General features: G+C 43.3%; 1 protein-coding gene across 1 annotated transcript; it reads right to left on the bottom strand.

The window, feature by feature from the left end:
- Nucleotides 1-1,813: 1,813 nt before the first annotated feature.
- On the bottom strand, nucleotides 1,814-23,060 carry LOC134187780 (disintegrin and metalloproteinase domain-containing protein 10-like). Its single transcript, XM_062655931.1, has 7 exons — nucleotides 22,894-23,060; nucleotides 17,029-17,302; nucleotides 10,782-11,530; nucleotides 7,751-7,916; nucleotides 6,060-6,164; nucleotides 5,277-5,863; nucleotides 1,814-2,298 (listed from the first exon to the last, which is right to left on the bottom strand). The coding sequence occupies exons 2-7, from the start codon at nucleotides 17,271-17,273 to the stop codon at nucleotides 2,159-2,161; spliced, it is 1,992 nt and encodes a 663-aa protein (XP_062511915.1). The 5' UTR covers nucleotides 17,274-17,302; nucleotides 22,894-23,060; the 3' UTR covers nucleotides 1,814-2,158.
- Between the last annotated feature and the right edge of the window lie 691 nt (nucleotides 23,061-23,751).

Raw genomic sequence — 23,751 nt, 5'->3', positions numbered from 1 at the left:
TATAGGCATGAAGCTTCTTTCATTTATTTTTGTCGATAATACGGAAGATGCAACAGCTGCCGCTTTGGAGCTCGCAGAAGAGTGTACCACACCGGTATCTCTCCACACTCGAAGTGAGAGGTGGGGGCGGATCCATGGTGAGCTCCGAGGAAGCTAGACTCAACGGCGGGCAATCCAATATATAGTAATTAGTCGATCGACTACAAAAAGTAAGGTCACATTTACAATCGTCATTTTCGTCGATTTCAATGACGAGCCGGATGATCTCAATGACCTTGTGTGACTTAGTAAGAAATCACTACGGTAGTATACAGCTTTTGGTGTACAATGGCATATTGGTACTGTAAAGTACTGCTCTGTAATGAGGAAGCACTAAAGTGCTAAACCCTCGGCTGCTATGCAATTGTTCTCTTGCTCTAGACCAGCTAGACCGTGATTGTTTTCTCACTAACCAATTACTGTCATTAATTAATGAAAGAGAGCACTACAGTGCTGAACCCTAGGAGCCGAGAAATTGACCCCTTTCCAGTTCCGGGTACTTTGGTTGTACAGTAGAGTAAGCAATGTGCTTCCAAACGCACTGCAAAACAGGAAACTTACCTAGGCGTGTGTTTCTAGAGCACCCAACGATTTATTTTAGCCTCAACAACGAGGCACAGGTACGTACTCCAATCGAAACGTTACAACACCAGACAGTTGCTGCACAAGTCCACTGGCAAGCACCTTGCAAGCATCCACCACGTGCACGTCACTAAAAACACCCAAGCATCTCAACACTTGTTTATACAGATGGCTGAGACAGGACAGGCAGTCTTATCATCAAACGGTAAAATCACTTCGGTGCGGCGCTTTGTCGCAGGTTCACCTATTCGATCTCTGTTCGCGTACTCTCCGTTCTCTATGACCTTGAAGGTACACTCGAAAGTCATGATCAGTAATCAACATCGGAACGTCCTGCGTGCCTCCGCTTATACTAGCGGACGAGCTCCAACAACCATATGTCGAGATTACACGAGCGATAACAGTGAACGCACGCTATACATTCCATGGTCGTTTCTGTCTAATCATCGAGTCGGTATTTCCGTCGAATCGGTCGCCATTTAATTCCGGTAAGACGACTACATGTAGCTTTACGCCTAGGGTTAATCTAATAGCTAAAGCTCAGTAGCTAGTCTACAGCTGTAGTGTTGTTGACATAGCAACACTACAGCTAGAGCAGTACGCGTGTCTCTAACCATCCGTGCGTCATTGCAACACTTAGATGATTGGCGGCAATCCACTCTTGTGACAATTTAATTTAGCACATACGTAACCATACCGTAACAATGAACGTATGCGCAGGAGGCGTGGCGAGTCGTCGAGTCGGTAGTTTCTAACAGCTTTACTATAACCTTAGCGCAGAGGTTAAAGAGGGGTTGCAACCCCTAAACCCCCCTCTGGATCTGGCCCTGTGAACAGTTGTTACAACTCGCAAACATAATTAATTGATAACATAAATGTAGTCGTCGACACCTAGTATCTAAATAAGCGTCAAATTGTACAGAATGGTTTGATTTCAGTTCTGCATATAGTTGGCAGAGAAATTTGGTACGTCTGTATGACACATCGAAGAGACCCCTGCACGGATCTTGTAGGCTAGATCTTGTCGAAGCCTTGACATTCATAGCGTACTACGCAGGTGAATGCGTTGTCTGTACTCTAGTCTACAATATATATCTAGACGGTGCATAGACACGATGTGTGCGGATATGATCGATCGCTTTGTCGGATACATCCCTAGCCCTAATTCTTATCGCAAACTTCTACCATGCGTGAGTTCGGACGAATGCTACCAAACCCCAGAAATGTATATAGTACAGTGATTCGAGCTAACAAATAAATAACATGTCAATTCTAAATCCGTAAGAGCCAGACCATATAGCAATATAGCAATTACCGAATTTACCGTAAACTAACCGAACATCTATACTAATTACTCAGCAGACTTAGACCACTGCGTGAGGCAATCAAAAACTATAAGAATATTCAAAAAACAATCTCACTGCATCGACGTGATGGCAGTTAAAATACTCCACATTAATTTTATGCTAACAATTGGTCGCCACTTTGCAACGGTGTTTAGCAAAAGAAATAACATTAACTGAAATCGAGCCTTCATTCACCATCTGCGCATTAGAAATTTCATAGCCAACAGTTTCTCTACAGCCTTCTCCTCGTTGACGCTGTGATGAATAACGTCTTTCAGAAGATCTTCTTGTGCACTTGGGAACATGTTCTTCAAACGAGGCAACATCATACCTAGGCATAAACAACACCAATTGACCAATGCCAACTAAAACATTACATCGCATGATCATTGAAAATTGAATAAAATACCAAATAGCTCAAATTTCTTTGCCTTTGTTACTGAAAAATTCACCGGCATAGCGTGGGGGGATTGGGGGCGTGGGGGTTGGGGCGTGTCACCCGCTTCAAGCAAAACAGTTCAACTCTAGCCAAGTTACTACACAGTCCGCTTAATTAATCTTAGAGTAGTATTTTGACGACGACGTTGACTATCTCTTTGATAATACACATCATCGTTTCAGTGTAACCGGTGCCGAGAAATCGTGGTAAAGTGCGCATGCCCATCACTTCTAGGACGTCACTACGCTATCCGGCAATGGCAGAGTCAAAGAAGACTGCATCAACAAGGCAGAAGCCGCCTATCCATCAATTATTAATCCTAGGCGTAGCTAGGGTTAGGGTAGTCGTCTTACCGGAATGGCGACCGACTCGACGGAAATGTACCGACCAACCGACTCGACGGAAATGTACCAACTCGATCGACGGAAACGACCATGTAAACAACTTTGGAATGTATAGCGTGCGTTCACTGTCATCGCTCGTGTAATCTCGACATACGGCTGTTGGAGCTTGTCCGTTAGTCTAGGCGGAGTCACGCAGGACGTTCCAATCTTGATTACTGATCATGACTTTCGAGTGTACCTTCAAGGTCATAGCAAACGGAGAGTAAGTGAACAGAGAGTAAGTGAACCTGCGACAAAGCGCCGCACCAAACAGATTTACCGTTTGATGATAAGACTGCCTGTCCTTCTCAGTCACCTGTCTATACAAGTGTTGGGATGCTTAGGTCTAGCATGCTTGCAAGTAAGTGCTTGCCAGTACGTGTGCATGGTGTTGTTGCGATTGGAGACGTACAGTATACCTGTGCCTAGGTCTGAACCTCAGGTGATACGCGTTCGGCAGAGCCGAATACCTCGCATCGGTGTATGGGTGTCCGTTTTGGTAATCCGAACAATTTCACTAATCCGAACAAGGCTTGGCATGGGGCTGTTCGGATTAGCGAGGTTCTGCTGTACAAACAAAGTACCCGGTACTGGAAAGGAGTCAGTTTCTCGGCGCCTATGGTCACACGATTTGTAGTTTTGTCCATCTGCCTGTATATGTTTCTATTTGTTTCCATTTCTTCTATTTTACAAGTAATTTTAAAGTCGACAACCCGATTGACGGGAGAACGGAATCTCCGGCGGCTCCGCGCTAGCTAACGATTCGCATGCACTCCGTACTTTCTCCATTTTGTGCGCATGCACAGGATAATCTAGCTAGCTACGAAATGCTAAATTGGTCAACGCCGGTTTGCACTGAATTAGTATTCTAGATTCTAATTTGACGATCGAAGAGAGCCTTGCAAACCCTTTTTTGGTACAGACTGTAACAGTGCATGTGTTCCACTCCTTGCACACTGACGGCACTCAGTCCCGCAGTATATTTGTAACCTAAATTGGATACTATATTTACTTACATGTCTAGAAACTGTGAGCGTGAAAAGCAAAAGTAGAAAATAGGCGTGATTTGCAGTCTTAATTTATTTGGCCCACACACTATTACACACAGTGGCGCAGGAGCGACTCGCAGTTGGGAGGCGGCGCATAAACGGACGTCGAAGTACATGAAGTTCCCCACGCCTAACCAAGAGTGCGTTGTCGACGTTTCCTGCACGTCGGGAGGCGCTTTCTAGTGTTGAACTTTAAACACTCCTCTTAGGCAACAGAAAGCGCTTACTTAGAACGCCATGGCTTTAATAATATTTGGAAGAGGTCCCCAGAGTGGCGTTCTATTAATTAATTTTATTATTATTAGAGCATGGTGTTGCATTCAAGCATGGGCGCTCTATTCTTGAACATCTCTTCTGGAAGAACAGTGACGTACTTTATTGTTATTAGTGTATCCACAGAACATTAGTGGTGTTGATTAATTAAAATAAACGCGAATTTATACCGGTACCGTTCGCTGCTCTACAATTAGATATCTTCATCTTCACCTCTTGGACTCTTCAATAGCCTTCACGTTTAGGTGGAAACGGTAGAATCTTCGTTTTTACATACCTGGACGATGCTGCTCAGTCTGCTCTGCTATGACTACGACACGGATTCTGTCCTACAACACGTGGTTGTCCACTGTGCTCATGTCTAGAAGGTGGCGTTAACGCTCTGTTTCAGCATGGCTCTATTTCTCAGAGAGACACTAGGGTAGCGTTCTATTAGAGCGTGACGTTCTATTTTAGCATGGCGTTCTATTCGATGAAATATGGTATACACTGTCAACTCATACCGGAGTACAAATATTCAAAAATTTTCTTCAAAAACTTCTTCGTAGTTGTTAATCGTGAAGTTGGGAAGGGGCAATTGCCCCCTCTTCCCCCAGCTCCGCCACCACTGATTATACACATAAATTTATAGTTTAGTAATTATTTATTAATGATTTATCAATTATTTATTACTAAAGTACTGTTTTCCGTACGATAAATAATAAAAATTAATAGCACTGTGAGACCGCAGTTTCTGACAAACTACCAAGCTCAAGACTACAAATCAAGTCACAACAACATTTAGAATTAATCAATCAATTACTTTCCTAAATATGCTTAGCAGTGTGCTGAGCACTTAGCAGATAGCTACTGCCTTAGGTAGAGTATAAATTGGCATAAAAATCAAATACACAATGATTAAGCAAACAGAAATTGCAGAGCAATACTAATGTCATATATTGACATACACTGTATATTATCTTATTTAATAATATTGACACTTATTTTGCCAATCCAGTGTACACATCAGTGAAGCAACTGCTGCTCCACATACCAACAACAAAAAGACATTAATGAGAACTTAATTTGACTGTTCGTATATTATTGGCTAATTTAATTATTTACAGATGTAAATTTCTCTTAATTTACCATAAATTTTCTAGTTTACAAATGATTCATATCTTACGTGTGTCTTTCTTGCGTTTAGCGTTTTCTTTCTCTTTCCTCAATTTCTCTTCTGCTTCCTTCTTCTTTCTACTAAACGCCTTCCTCGCAAGGTTTCTCACTGGCTTATTTTTTTTGTATGTCACATGCAACATGATTAATATAAAGACGATCCCTCCAACAATACCAACAATCACTAGCCAGTTCTCTTTTATCCAATTCAGAGAATCTGAAGAAAACAAAACTTTGTTGAGTGTATTGAATACCTCATTGTTGTCAACTCCCTGGCACGATCCTGCAGAATTGCAATAGCCTTCATAGTTCTGACATGAACGGCCAGCTGAACGAAGAAGAGCTCGAAAGTCTGGATTGAATCCCTTTAGTTCCGAAGACGATGTTGGCAAACACTGGTCTGTGCCAGGCAAGCGACAGCAAATATGACAAAGATATGGACTGTTGTCACAAAAGCACTCTGTAGAATTGATGGTTGAGCAAATGCTGCCACTGCAGTCTCCCAAAACGCACGTCTTTGTGCCATTATCGCAGAGTTTGCCTCCTGCTGGTTGATTCTCTATGGGAGGTTGCTCAGGACAGAAACCACTTGATCCAGTAAGAATAGCAAGGTCAAGGATGGTAAATGCCAAACAACCAATGACAGTATGCAAACACAAAATAAGACTGAAAACAGAACCAATGACAATACGCAAAAAAGACTATGACATAGCCACATGTATGTACACAGCATGACACTATTAATATCAATTCTATGTAAAACATTTACCTAAGACTATCAACGAAAGGATATTTGCAATAAGACGCCTGGAGACAGTCAGTAGCAGCTTTACACGGAGTAATAAAAGGAGGTTTCAGAATCTTACAGTTTTGTGTGCAGCAACCACCATCTTTAGGACTAAACCAACAACCAATCATGAGCAATAAACTCAGCACAACATCATCATCATCAATTTAAATACGTTACAACATGACTTTTCTAAGCACAAGCATAGACAGCCTATTATATTGTATATAGCCCTACGCATACAAAAGAAGTACAATATATTCACGTCAGTGGAAAGAAGACAAAACTAAACAGGCCAAAAGCAAGCAAACAGTATTAAAGCAGACAGGCAGTCATTGAGATAATTGCATGAATAAGCAAGAAAACACGTGTGTAGACACATAAGTAAAAGTATCACCAAACTGCTGCAGCAGATAAGCTCCATTACACCTTCTCTTCATGTAAAAGGCTATCCTAAAGTTGATTGTCATCACCGAATGAAACATGAAATGCTATCTAAGCGCATGGCACAATGCATGCAAGCAAGATGCTCAATAAATCAACGTCTCTTCTGCTATTATCAGCTTTCAACATTGTTCCTCAACTGGTTGACGACTCATAGACCATATGATCTATGTCTTAATGAAAACTCTAAATCAATAAATTGCGCAAAATCCTCTGTTAGTGCCAGGAATACCAATGCTATATGGTAATGTTCTGTAAACAAAAAGTCAATAGCGCTGATCTCACATCACAAAATACAGTATTTTAGACAATACTATCTCCATACAATATTACTACATGTTTCCAAAAACAAAAGTACTGCATTGTCATCAGTCAATATCACCATCGTCCACAAGAGTAACTATAACTCATTGCTAAATTCATCACCATGCAGGTAGTCAAAACTTTTATCACAGGATATCCAAGTCTGGCACTAAACTGCAAATTCACAACAAAGAGCAAAATGCAAGTTATCTCTACACAAGCGACCACAAATCTTCTAAAAGTTTCAACAACCCTGTACCCAAAATCTTTGCCTGAATGTCAATAAACATTCTATTCTGTGCCATCTCTTCCTCCTCACAAACATCTTGTAATATCATACATCTGAACAAAAACCATCCTATTGCCACTACATCCAGATAGATAGCTTTGTGACAAAGCCTCAATCATGGATTTCCTGTTCTGTAATCTATATCTAGGAGATCTGTCTGTCTGTCTGTCTGTGTATCTGTGAGTAAGAGAGTATCTCCAAACAGCGAGTCACAGTGCCACAGAATATTGCTCGCGCACACCGAATGGATGGAGCTCAACACTGAGGCTGTCATCATCTTCCGGAGTTCTCTCGGAATAACGCGATTTCTTGCTGATGGAACCACTTCCACTGGCACGTGAATTTCTCTGAAACGGCGCATCGGATCTCCACCAAATTTTAACTGCCCATTCCTAACTTCGGACAGTATGCACAGAGTGTGCCATCTATTTTTCAACAGCCAAGTAGAAGAGTATCTCCTCACTTTCTAATTGGATGTTAAAGTCGATTAATGTCATTGACAAAATAACAACAGAACCTTTTAGTACTGTAAGTGATCAACCCAAAAAGCAATTAGAAATACACACAATAAACAATTACACAGGCTCAAGGTAGCTAAACAACAGCAAATATTCAGATCTTGCATTAAAGTGAAAATAGCAACCATATAAGCACCACTAACCTGCATTCTGCATTGTTATCCAATCTAAACGTGCATTCTGTATCATTGCCTTGCCCTCCTTGAGGAGTACAACAAGGGTCAACAGAAGCACATTCATCAGAGAAACCACAGTCACATTCCTCATCCTTCTCTTTTATGCCATTTCCACAAAAAGAACCACGAGTAGCTAAAACGAAGAGCACTCATAAATACACACACACACACACACACACACACACACACACACACACACACACACACACACACACACACACACACACACACACACACACACACACACACACACACACACACACACACACACACACACACACACACACACACACACACACACACACACACACACACACACACACACACACACACACACACACACACACACACACACACACACACACACACACACACACACACACACACACACACACACACACACACACACACACACACACACACACACACACACACACACACACACACACACACACACACACACACACACACACACACACACACACACACACACACACACACACACACACACACACACACACACACACACACACACACACACACACACACACACACACACACACACACACACACACACACACACACACACACACACACACACACACACACACACACACACACACACACACACACACACACACACACACACACACACACACACACACACACACACACACACACACACACACACACACACACACACACACACACACACACACACACACACACACACACACACACACACACACACACACACACACACACACACACACACACACACACACACACACACACACACACACACACACACACACACACACACACACACACACACACACACACACACACACACACACACACACACACACACACACACACACACACACACACACACACACACACACACACACACACACACACACACACACACACACACACACACACACACACACACACACACACACACACACACACACACACACACACACACACACACACACACACACACACACACACACACACACACACACACACACACACACACACACACACACACACACACACACACACACACACACACACACACACACACACACACACACACACACACACACACACACACACACACACACACACACACACACACACACACACACACACACACACACACACACACACACACACACACACACACACACACACACACACACACACACACACACACACACACACACACACACACACACACACACACACACACACACACACACACACACACACACACACACACACACACACACACACACACACACACACACACACACACACACACACACACACACACACACACACACACACACACACACACACACACACACACACACACACACACACACACACACACACACACACACACACACACACACACACACACACACACACACACACACACACACACACACACACACACACACACACACACACACACACACACACACACACACACACACACACACACACACACACACACACACACACACACACACACACACACACACACACACACACACACACACACACTATCAATGACTGTTTCAGTTTGTTCCTCCATCTGATTGTCTACTTGTCTGTCCAATAGTCATATATCTTTCAGCAACAAAGTCATTCAGCTTTAGATAGCATAGAATGACTTAGGATTCCATCTCCTTATATGCCCATGTATGGGAGGTATATCTATCTGGCACTGGCTCTGAATACAGAGATATGCTCAATATATTCAGAATCCATCAAACACAGAGATCCAAAGAACCATTATAATAACAGTATGTAAAATGTCAATAGCAGTGTAATCTCTGATCTTGATGTCACCATAACTCACTGTTAAAAAAATAAGGTGCCAAAGGATTATTGCTTGTCTGTCTGTCTGTCATTATTTTTCTCCAAATACTTTAAATTCCAAAACTTGGAAGTGCCAAAGTTCCAAAAGAACTACTATTAAAGTTCCAAAGTTGGAAGAGCTCCAGAAGGCAGGAACCATTGATTACTCACTTTTCCGCAGTTACAGCTACTTATCTCCTGACAAGAAGCTACGACAACCACGAACACAACAAGCAGTCAGCATTACAGCAACTAACAAGATCCCGCACAATAAAACCCAAACAGTTGCAGGATACACAAGCGAAGGCATGTTTCCAACCAAATATGGCTATTACCAAAGTACCCAGAACTGGAAAGGGGTCAATTGCACAACAACCTCGAAAAAGCATTCTTAGACTTGGTTGAATAAATTGCACTGTCTTAGCTGAGATGGTTTTCAAATTGTAGCAATGAAAATGTCCTGGGTGAAGAAATGGTCTAAATTTTTCAACTAGCACAGTTTAATTAAGGTTGAAGCTGTAAAATGGATCTTTACACCTACAAACCCAATAGCTTCCTCATTCAAATCTGTACCTATAATCTAAACTAATGTTTGCAATGACAAACGTGCTGCAAAAATTTGTTAAACCATTTATGGCAACTATCATTGATGAGGACCAAAAGGAACAAAACTGTCCAGCCAGTTATTTGGGTCATGAGAACTGTGGAAATGGCATAACACATACTGCAAAGATGTGGCCCCGCACCCCACAGGAATGATGAGCATGCTGCATACTTTCAGGCATGACCAGAGCATAAGTCCAAACAAGAACGACAAGGAGAAGAGTTTGCCGTTCAACACCCAGGATCTGTGTGCCTGTGTGTCTGTTTGTCTGTCTGTCTGTAGGCCAACTCCATTAGTTAATCTATGACTTTGTTGTTTGCAAGGACTGGTTTGCTTTCACAATTTCCTAGCATACGTACTAGTAGAGTCTATATGAGAATAGCGTATTTGTCTGTCTGTCTATCTGTCTGTCCACCCATAATCTGTCTGGTCATCTGCCTGTTTGTTCACTTACCCTCAGTACCTGCCTGCCTTCTAGTCGCAAACTCGGTCATATAATAAAAGGACAATACTTACGTTGAAAGCAACTCTCCGCTTTGCTATTTAAAACAGCTGCAATTTGACGAATGCTGCACGGTGAAAGCTCATCATTATTAGGTTGATCCCCATCAGTAGCTTTAGCATACATGATGTAGTTGCCATTATTGCTAGTCCCAGGTGAGCATTCTGCAGTTTCAGGGTCATGCTCAGAACCAAAGTTATGACCAAATTCATGTGCTGTGGTAATGAGTGACACTTTCCGAGGAACACGTTCTCCAAAGTTGATCAGTGACACTATGGCTGAGTTAAGGCTTCTAATTCCTGATGACAGTCTAACTTGTTTCTGACATACTCCACCAGCAGTTCCTGATCCTGAAGGATATCCAACCCACGCTAGTCCTAAAACGCCACCTGCAAAGTCACGATAAGTGAATAACATGGCCAAACAGAAATAGTCGTGATTCAGTCGAGACCAGCGATCTAAAAAGTTTTGAACGCTTAAATTTGGATCATCAAAAATGTTGCTACTATCTGTGTAGATCTGTACTCTTGCTATGGACAAACCAGGACGATAAGTCAATCCAAATTCTGTTGTTCTATAAACTGTATTTGCAGCATCTACATGAAGTGTGATCTCTGAGATAGCCTCAGCCTCACTTCCCCCTGCTACATGTTGAAGGAAAAATCGATCAGCAGCAACTAGCACAGTGCAAGTGTCCAGAGGAGCATTGGCGGCCCGACGATACATATTCTTGGTAGATTGTGAATGTTGGTCATGATTAGTACTAAATCAAAATATTCAGAGAAACACTATAAAAATATCATCAATGAAACAACAAAACAGTTACAAGTACTTATACCTAATGTGTATTTCCAAAATTAATAAATACATAGCACTTAAATAATTATTACATAAACAAGCACTTTCAAAATACAATTAAAATTAGAATCATGCAGTGGCACTTGCTAGTTCAGTCAATTGTTCATATAGATGTGAGCAACAAGTACCTGAAATGTTAAACTAGAAAAAATTACACAAAACAGTAATTGGTTGGTAGTGATGATGATCATGATGGCTCCCTTTCAGGTGTGAAGATAAGTAATAATACGTGTAATAATCACTGTAGGTTAGTAGCATAGTTTAGCCGTAGTACAACCCTGTCTGCTTTCTTGTATCTTAACATTGGCCCTTCATCCAAGGTTTCAAAACCCTCTCCTCTCCTCTACAATAATTAGGTTATTGACCTTCTTTCTGTGATAATGGTCACCAAAAACAACAGCAAACTACTAAAATGCATTTAGCATCAGACATTTCAAACAATACCATAATTATTCACACATCAGTACAGTACACAATGAAGACACAAGTAACGTTCAAAATTATACACTCATACGTGCAAACCTGTTAGCCGGCATCTACCTCTTAATGAGTTTGAGCCTGCCTGCCTGCCTGTCTGTCTGTCTGTCTGTCTGTCTGTCTGTCTGTCGATGGTAGTATATTTTCATAAATGAAGTTAGATACAATAGCAAGCAAAGGCTAAGTACAGTTCACATTGTCCAACTGCTAACAACACGCAAATTAAGTAAAGTAAAGGGACATAGATGTCCCTGTTCAACAAAAACTAGCTTACAAGTGAGAGATGTTGCTTGGGAATGCCTGTCTGTCTGTCTGTCTGTCTGTCTGTCTGTCTGTCTGTCTGTCTGTCTGTCTGTCAATACATATATTTTCATATTTGAATTAGGATACAATAGCAAATGGCTAACTATGTTTGTCCTATCACAATAAAAGCAAGAGAAAACAACTAACAACTATAAAAGCAAGAGAAAACAACTAACAACTAAATACAATATATAGTTAACTACTAACTGGTTAAAAGGGATCATGTGATCCCTTTCCTATAGAACATCTACAAGTCTGGGCACTTGGCATGTCCCGACAAGGCATTACTGATTTTCTTCAGAAGTACAGTGAAACCTGTGCGACCACCTGTGGGACCCAGGGATATTGGTTGCTTAGGACAGGTGGTCGCTTAGTAGAGGAAGCCTAGCGCTTCCACACACCTATAGCCCTGCATGCCAGACCACTGCGACACGGAACTTACAAAGTGCTAAACGTCTCGTTTCTTGTTTTGTGCAATGTACATACATGTATTTCGTCCATGTGGTTACAGACTGTTCTAATCAAAGCTAGCTAATGTGACAGGGAAAAGAAACTGGATAGAGTTTGCTGCTGCCTGACTTCCAAACTCTTCTTCTGCACCACATTTTCCAGCTTTGCAACCAAATCCAGCATTTTCTGATCATTTCTGATGAGTGAAAACTGGAATAGGTCATCCATGAGCTCTACGGCTTGTTTGTAAGTTTGAACTCGAATTGGATCATAATCATCATCATCTTCAGTGTCACTTGTGTCAATGCCATGTTGTCCAGCATCAATGACATCCTCTCTGCCTCGATCCTCACACCGCCTCTTTGCTTGATGTAGGAGGTCTTTTTCCCCACTCGTCTCCGAATTCTTGACATGATCGCACGTGTGTCGGCAACACCTCTGAGAGGTGACAGCCATGTTGGAATGTGTAATCAAGACAAAAAAGGTACATTGTGGTCGCTTAGAAGAGGTGTTAATTGCTGTAGGGCCTTGGATTAGCGGTCATTGGCGTTGGGCAGGTGGTCACATAGTACAGTAGCTATTGTATGGGACAATGTTCCGTTCCAGGCAGATGCCGTCCCTAAAGCTGGGTGGTCGCTGAGAGGTGGTCGCTGGTACAGGTTTCACTGTACATTGGCATTGCAACTTGCAATTGAATGGCAATTCTTTGACGCCAATAGTCTTTAAACTCTGCCCTGTTTGATTTTCCAAAGTCATTCTTTGATCGTTTTGACAAGTCATCTAAATAGGTCTCTGCCTTCTTTCCCCAAAATGTTCCAAGACTAGTGGAACCACTCTCACAGACAACCCACCAGGATGTTTTTCTTTCTCATAGCAAGCCAACTTCCTGTCTTCCCTTCTAGCAGTGACTGCTCCCTCCATAGTGGCTGACGTTGGAAATAAGTCCAAACTCCAAGGATGAGTAAGTGCTATATCTAACTCTACGTTGGCACCAATACCAGTATCAAAAACAGCAATGTCTGGGCAGCTGTCAGATGTAGCATGTCTATCATTTGGCTCTTTTGTGTTGAATTTTGAGATCGTTTAGACACTTTGACCACACAGACATGATCGAGTCATGTGACCACACAGGACCACCCCCTGTTTTGCATGTAATCTGATGATATCCGCTTGAGTCACCAGTTGCTCGTCCACAGTCACGCGTCTGAATATCATCACACAAAGGCAAGGGAAGTCCAGGTCTCAGATAAGCCGCCAACCAAAATTCGGAGGGTTTAAGTGCGAGCTTCCCTGAAGTTGGAATAGCAGACAACCAAGAGCCTGCACCTTTGCCTTGCAGAGAGTGAAGTCTAGCGCCATCTCGAAGTGAAGTTGCATTCTCAATTAAGCAAGTACCTTCCATTTTAGCATTTTCTTCTGTCTGTCTGTCTGTCTGTCTGTCTGTCTGTCCAATACATATATTTGAAAAATGAATTTAGCAACATACAATATGTAGCTACGAGTCCAACTACACAGAATTACCTAGAGACTACAGAGAACAAGTTTAGAACTAAAACTACAGTTTATAGCTACCGAAGAACCCAAAGAGCGTTCCAGTTACTACAGCACATTAATTATTGGAATTTTGCAGTTTCCTTTTGTGTGAACTCTGCAACCCAAAGATGACATCTTACGTTGAATTACTCAAGCACTGCATTGCTGTAGCTGAACGTTGAATGTTTTTCGCCAGTAATCCAGAAATTGTACTACGTTGCGCCGACCATTTTTGTCAAAGGATTAAGATCCAAGAGAACGGAGGTATTAGTATCCTTCATCACCCCATCTACCAAAGTGTTCGATGACTAGAGGTGTGAAGACTATCTGGTTGCCAGTTGGTAGCCTTTCTTTGTCTGTCTGTCTGTGTGCCTGTCTGCATGTCTGTCACATTCATTTAAACATTTATCTATCATACATTTCCATATGCAAATAACTATAATGCCGTCTAACTACTATCAGTGTTCATGACTAAACTAAACTAAAACAAAACTTGAAAGAACTAATCTGTCTGTCTGTCTGTCCATCTGTCTTTTTCATATATTTTTATAAATGAATGCTATTACAACCAAAACTATTTAAAATGTCTGTGTCTGTCTGTCTGTTCGTCTGTCTGTCTGTCAATTTCATTTATTGAAACACAAACTCTACATTACATTTTTAACGTTAAATGCAAACAAGCTATTGAGTTCAGTTTTAGTTTAATGCAAGCTACTTGATAGTCTCTATCGTATATGTTCTCATGTACTTCTCCAGGAAAGACATGAGTCAGCTTGTGGAGGATGACTTTAGCGTTACATCATTATGTCTGTCTGTCTGTCTAGACTGTCTGTCTGTCTGTCTGTCTGTCTGTCAAACCATGTATTATCATAAATCATGACGACTACACCCTTAACACACTAAAGTGACAACTAAAACCAAAACATTCTACTAGCGTGACCCAAAATGGGCTGCCATACAAGTCACATCTAACAACTAACAAGCCGAGGAGAATACCTACTTAGGGGCATGTGTTAGATTGACCTAATCTTGATAATTTCCTGCAGATCACACTTGCGTCACATCGTCATAATGTCACAGAAACACCATCACCAGAAAGCCTTGAATTCCTAGCCATTCTTTTCATCCTCTGACATGCATCATAAATTTAGAACATCACTTGAAACAGAATCTATTGTGGCAAGTCTTGAAGAACTGCCATCAAACAATAAAGTCCCAGATCATATCATTTGTACAATCTGATGATATCCCTGACTCCAGTGCATAAAATGTTTCCCCATTCAAGGAGTACATCGCCGTCTTTCACCTTACAACAGAAAGGATATTTGGGAAATAAGCGTGTCTCACCTTAAGACAAGGATTTAAGTGTTACAAATGCAGTCCTAGATGTCCTTGTCTATAACATCAATCTTTACTGCTGGCATAAGAAGGATGCTAAGACTCTTTGCGGCTGGAATCAAACACTTATGCACATTTTAAATATCTGCTCTGCCGGCCTAAACAGTCATCGTTTTACATGGAGGCATAATTCAGTTCTATGCACTATTTCAACTTTTGCAAACTGTTTCGTGCCTTAATCTTGAAAAATGACCGTTGATAGACCGTATTACCGTGCATAAAAGTGCATGCCCCTGTGAGGATCTTTCAGGAATAGGACAAGTTGTTAGAGATAGAAGCCCATGCGCCTCTAAGTGAACAACTGGAATTCATCTGATTGGGTGTTGTGTTGACAAGAATTACATTCACACTATCCAACATACTTCTCTAAGTAGCTTTTTGTCTAAAGTACTGTCATAATTGCTAAGTGATCATTTCTTCGTCAATACACTCGGTCTCAAACTCCCCATCATCATCCATCGTTATCATCGACACTGCTGAAACTGCACTCTGTTTCAGATACGTATACGAAACCCTTCTCTAGAAGCTGACGTAATAAAAAGTGTACATAACAAAGAAGTTTCCTGTTGTTGACAGACCGCAATCGACAATACCGCACCCTCAAAGAACATCTCTGTCTATAAAACTCATCTACCCACTCTGCTACTTGGAGATACCTGGCCAATAAACCTCATCAACAAGTCACTAGTACCCCGAGGTACAGGCACACTGGTTCATAACACTCACAAACAAGCACATGTATTTATGTGTGGTAATACGGTAAGCTTTTTTGAAAAGCTGATAAGAGCTAGATGGTGAACCAGAACTCATCCCATTCAAGTCATCCAGTGTCTGTGATTCGATTAATAACAAAACTTCACATCAGTCTCTTCTGTAATATATGTCTCAAATGGCCTTGTGTTGCTATTTCACTGTCTAGTGCATAAAGAACAAGACTGGGAAGATTGTTTGACTAGCCTTTCAGACTTTCATTCTGTTTCCTGCTATTGTAATTATATGTTCTAATTAGTATAGCTTGATACTATCTGCTGGTTTAGACTGTATTGGCAGGGGCGACAGGGCCAAGTGAAGACAAATAACCAAGTGTCTGTCCCTCTGTCTGTTTGTCACCCTTTCCGTCTGTATGTCTGTATGTCTTTATCTCTGTCTCCCTATATCTATCAACTAGCTTAGACAAGTAGTGAAGCCATCTGCCTACTCAATGCTCTACACAAATATCAAATACAAACAAAAACTGCTGACGTTTTTCTGCTTGTTTCAACTGGTTGTGCTGTCTGTTGCAGTTTTTTCATCTCCCTGTACATCCATTTATTCATTGCACAACTTGTCTTGTTCTTTGAATGCGATGGATGATCCCATAAAACATCAGAACTCTTGAAGATAACTCCATCAAAAGATTGATACAATGGCAAATATCGACGTGCCGGTTCAATAAAGAATGTTTCTGCCTGTGTGTGAACCACACCATCAAACACTCCATCTGACATACGTCCCTGACATGAACTGCCAGAAGCATCTAAAACCCAACCATAATACAATTTGTTATCTATTTCATAAAAATATCATTGACGATTCGAAATATGTCAGATTAGAGAAGACATCTTGTAACAAAGTCTAAGTTAGTTGCATGAAACATTATTCTACACAAACCATAAACTTGACATGCAAGCACACATGCACGCACGCATGCACACACACACACACACACACACACACACACACACACACACACACACACACATGCAGCACGCACCCACCCACCCACTCACCCATGCATGCACGCACGCACGTACACACACGCATACACACACACACACACACACACACACACACACACACACACACACACACACACACACACACACACACACACACACACACACACACACACACACACACAGAGGATAAATAATGGATGTTTGACCTTCAGATGTCCTATGTTAAAGATAACTCCCCTACCTAGCATTAACTAAAGCCGGGTTCATAATATTTGATAAACAGCAGCCGTTCTGTTCCATAGCATCATGTCCGCCCACATAAAAAACAGTAACATACCGTGAATGCTGTTATGTTACTTAACGTGACAATGCAGACACTGACAAACAGGTAGCACACAACTAGAATCCAGTTCTATCCCGGCATCAAAACAGCAAGCGATTACTGTTTTAGCAAAAATAAAATTGAATAAATCACCAATCAAAGAGAATCACAAATATGCAAATTAGCTTATAAGTATCATGTATAATCCCTGAAGACGATGACAAACATTTCTACAGTTCCTTTTCTTCTTGCTCTTTCGGTTGCACCACAGCACATATAACAACAATAGAGTTTCCTTTCCCACCAAGATAATAAAGTCATGTCCTTAGAGTGCGCAACAAATTGTGAATCGCTCTGGGTCAATGTTTGGCAAATAAACCTGACCACCAAATTTTATGGAACGAAATGAATTACTGTCTGTCACATCGTGAACCTGACTTTAGACAAGGTCTTTGGTGCTACTCGAAGTTTTGGTTGCACTGACATAGCCCCTTGGCACAGTCTAAAACTAGACGAGTACTCTTCTGCAGCAGGATGCCAAGCCAGCGGTCTCAAAGTCAATTCACCAGGTACTCCCAGAGTCAAGACAGGTATTTGTTTGTGAATTCCTTGCCCAAGAAAAGTATGCCTTTCCTAGAACTTGCAACCCAGAGGTCTTGGATATCTTTCCACTCTCCAAATGCGACTTACTAATGGTTGAGCTACAGACAACACACACACACACACACACACACACACACACACACACACACACACACACACACACACACACACACACACACACACACACACACACACACACACACACACACACACACACACACACACACACACACACACACACACACACACACACACACACACACACACACACACACACACACACACACACACACACACACACACACACACACACACACACACACACACACACACACACACACACACACACACACACACACACACACACACACACACACACACACACACACACACACACACACACACACACACACACACACACACACACACACACACACACACACACACACACACACACACACACACACACACACACACACACACACACACACACACACACACACACACACACACACACACACACACACACACACACACACACACACACACACACACACACACACACACACACACACACACACACACACACACACACACACACACACACACACACACACACACACACACACACACACACACACACACACACACACACACACACACACACACACACACACACACACACACACACACACACACACACACACACACACACACACACACACACACACACACACACACACACACACACACACACACACACACACACACACACACACACACACACACACACACACACACACACACACACACACACACACACACACACACACACACACACACACACACACACACACACACACACACACACACACACACACACACACACACACACACACACACACACACACACACACACACACACACACACACACACACACACACACACACACACACACACACACACACACACACACACACACACACACACACACACACACACACACACACACACACACACACACACACACACACACACACACACACACACACACACACACACACACACACACACACACACACACACACACACACACACACACACACACACACACACACACACACACACACACACACACACACACACACACACACACACACACACACACACACACACACACACACACACACACACACACACACACACACACACACACACACACACACACACACACACACACACACACACACACACACACACACACACACACACACACACACACACACACACACACACACACACACACACACACACACACACACACACACACACACACACACACACACACACACACACACACACACACACACACACACACACACACACACACACACACACACACACACACACACACACACACACACACACACACACACACACACACACACACACACACACACACACACACACACACACACACACACACACACACACACACACACACACACACACACACACACACACACACACACACACACACACACACACACACACACACACACACACACACACACACACACACACACACACACACACACACACACACACACACACACACACACACACACACACACACACACACACACACACACACACACACACACACACACACACACACACACACACACACACACCACACACACACACACACACACACACACACACACACACACACACACACACACACACACACACACACACACACACACACACACACACACACACACACACACACACACACACACACACACACACACACACACACACACACACACACACACACACACACACACACACACACACACACACACACACACACACACACACACACACACACACACACACACACACACACACACACACACACACACACACACACACACACACACACACACACACACACACACACACACACACACACACACACACACACACACACACACACACACACACACACACACACACACACACACACACACACACACACACACACACACACACACACACACACACACACACACACACACACACACACACACACACACACACACACACACACACACACACACACACACACACACACACACACACACACACACACACACACACACACACACACACACACACACACACACACACACACACACACACACACACACACACACACACACACACACACACACACACACACACACACACACACACACACACACACACACACACACACACACACACACACACACACACACACACACACACACACACACACACACACACACACACACACACACACACACACACACACACACACACACACACACACACACACACACACACACACACACACACACACACACACACACACACACACACACACACACACACACACACACACACACACACACACACACACACACACACACACACACACACACACACACACACACACACACACACACACACACACACACACACACACACACACACACACACACACACACACACACACACACACACACACACACACACACACACACACACACACACACACACACACACACACACACACACACACACACACACACACACACACACACACACACACACACACACACACACACACACACACACACACACACACACACACACACACACACACACACACACACACACACACACACACACACACACACACACACACACACACACACACACACACACACACACACACACACACACACACACACACACACACACACACACACACACACACACACACACACACACACACACACACACACACACACACACACACACACACACACACACACACACACACACACACACACACACACACACACACACACACACACACACACACACACACACACACACACACACACACACACACACACACACACACACACACACACACACACACACACACACACACACACACACACACACACACACACACACACACACACACACACACACACACACACACACACACACACACACACACACACACACACACACACACACACACACACACACACACACACACACACACACACACACACACACACACACACACACACACACACACACACACACACACACACACACACACACACACACACACACACACACACACACACACACACACACACACACACACACACACACACACACACACACACACACACACACACACACACACACACACACACACACACACACACACACACACACACACACACACACACACACACACACACACACACACACACACACACACACACACACACACACACACACACACACACACACACACACACACACACACACACACACACACACACACACACACACACACACACACACACACACACACACACACACACACACACACACACACACACACACACACACACACACACACACACACACACACACACACACACACACACACACACACACACACACACACACACACACACACACACACACACACACACACACACACACACACACACACACACACACACACACACACACACACACACACACACACACACACACACACACACACACACACACACACACACACACACACACACACACACACACACACACACACACACACACACACACACACACACACACACACACACACACACACACACACACACACACACACACACACACACACACACACACACACACACACACACACACACACACACACACACACACACACACACACACACACACACACACACACACACACACACACACACACACACACACACACACACACACACACACACACACACACACACACACACACACACACACACACACACACACACACACACACACACACACACACACACACACACACACACACACACACACACACACACACACACACACACACACACACACACACACACACACACACACACACACACACACACACACACACACACACACACACACACACACACACACACACACACACACACACACACACACACACACACACACACACACACACACACACACACACACACACACACACACACACACACACACACACACACACACACACACACACACACACACACACACACACACACACACACACACACACACACACACACACACACACACACACACACACACACACACACACACACACACACACACACACACACACACACACACACACACACACACACACACACACACACACACACACACACACACACACACACACACACACACACACACACACACACACACACACACACACACACACACACACACACACACACACACACACACACACACACACACACACACACACACACACACACACACACACACACACACACCTGTCCTGTCCTGTTCAAAAGCTACCGTAACACAGTCACGCTTGCCTCCAAAAGGCAACAAGTCTGATGAATGAATATTGTGCCTGCTAGAATTCTACACATCTATGAACTGTCAATCCTCCTTTACTTCTGAACCATTCGTTACAATTTGAACATTGGATTGCACCCTGTTGTTCCCTAGCCTCGCAGTGTGGATTGCAGCCCCGGATGCGCTTCCATCACCACTACTGTACGTCTGGTATGATACCGCCTTACTGGGCGGGAGTATTGATATAAATTTGCTTTAGTTTGCTAATGATATTAACTAATATCTCAGCTTTCCGCTTTTGGACTGTGGCGTTGTTAGCCTCTATACTTGCGACATTGGGATTTTAGGCTGCTGCCAAGCGCTGGTGAAGAGATTGCAGCTACGTTATGGAGCGTAGCGTTGCAATGGCGGATCAGAAATCAGTGTTCGAAGGTTAGTTCTCACTTAAAAGTAAGTCCTGAGCGAAGTTCTGAACTGTTCTTGTTTGAGCGTGGACTAGCTTTTCATTTTGGCTGTTCGGAGTCTGTACCGCGAGTGGGGATCGTATGACCTAACTAGGTAGACGATTGCAGCTTGCAATTACTCAGTCACTGAGGAGGCAGAAGTTTGAATCATGGCTAGGCGGGAAACATCGGAAGAGATAGAAATGCAGCTTTGGAATGCGTTGCGAGAGAAACTCCAGTTCGAAAACTTTCGTGCTGGGCAGCTTGAAACAGCATGCGCAGTTTTAGACGGTCTTGATGTTGTTGTGAAAATGCCGACTTCAGGCGGTAAATCATTGTGCTACGTGTTGCCTTGCCTTTGCTTGACCGGTCTCACTATTATCATAA

This window comes from Corticium candelabrum, chromosome 12, assembly GCF_963422355.1.
Source record: "Corticium candelabrum chromosome 12, ooCorCand1.1, whole genome shotgun sequence".
Taxonomy (NCBI): domain Eukaryota; kingdom Metazoa; phylum Porifera; class Homoscleromorpha; order Homosclerophorida; family Plakinidae; genus Corticium; species Corticium candelabrum.
Note: the sequence above shows the minus strand (reverse complement) of the source record. Positions and strands in the feature narration are given on the sequence as shown.

What these genes read in the sequence shown, in the direction of transcription:
- LOC134187780 (XM_062655931.1), bottom strand. Translation starts at nt 17,273, where the DNA reads ATGTCAGATGGAGTGTTTGATGGTGTGGTTCACACACAGGCAGAAACA. An exon ending in AGCGGAGAGTTGCTTTCAAC is followed by an intron (nt 7,917 to 10,781) that starts GTAAGTATTGTC and finishes TCTTCGTTTTAG; the next exon opens with CTACTCGTGGTTCTTTTTGT. An exon ending in TAAACGCAAGAAAGACACAC is followed by an intron (nt 2,299 to 5,276) that starts GTAAGATATGAA and finishes GTTTATGCCTAG; the next exon opens with GTATGATGTTGCCTCGTTTG.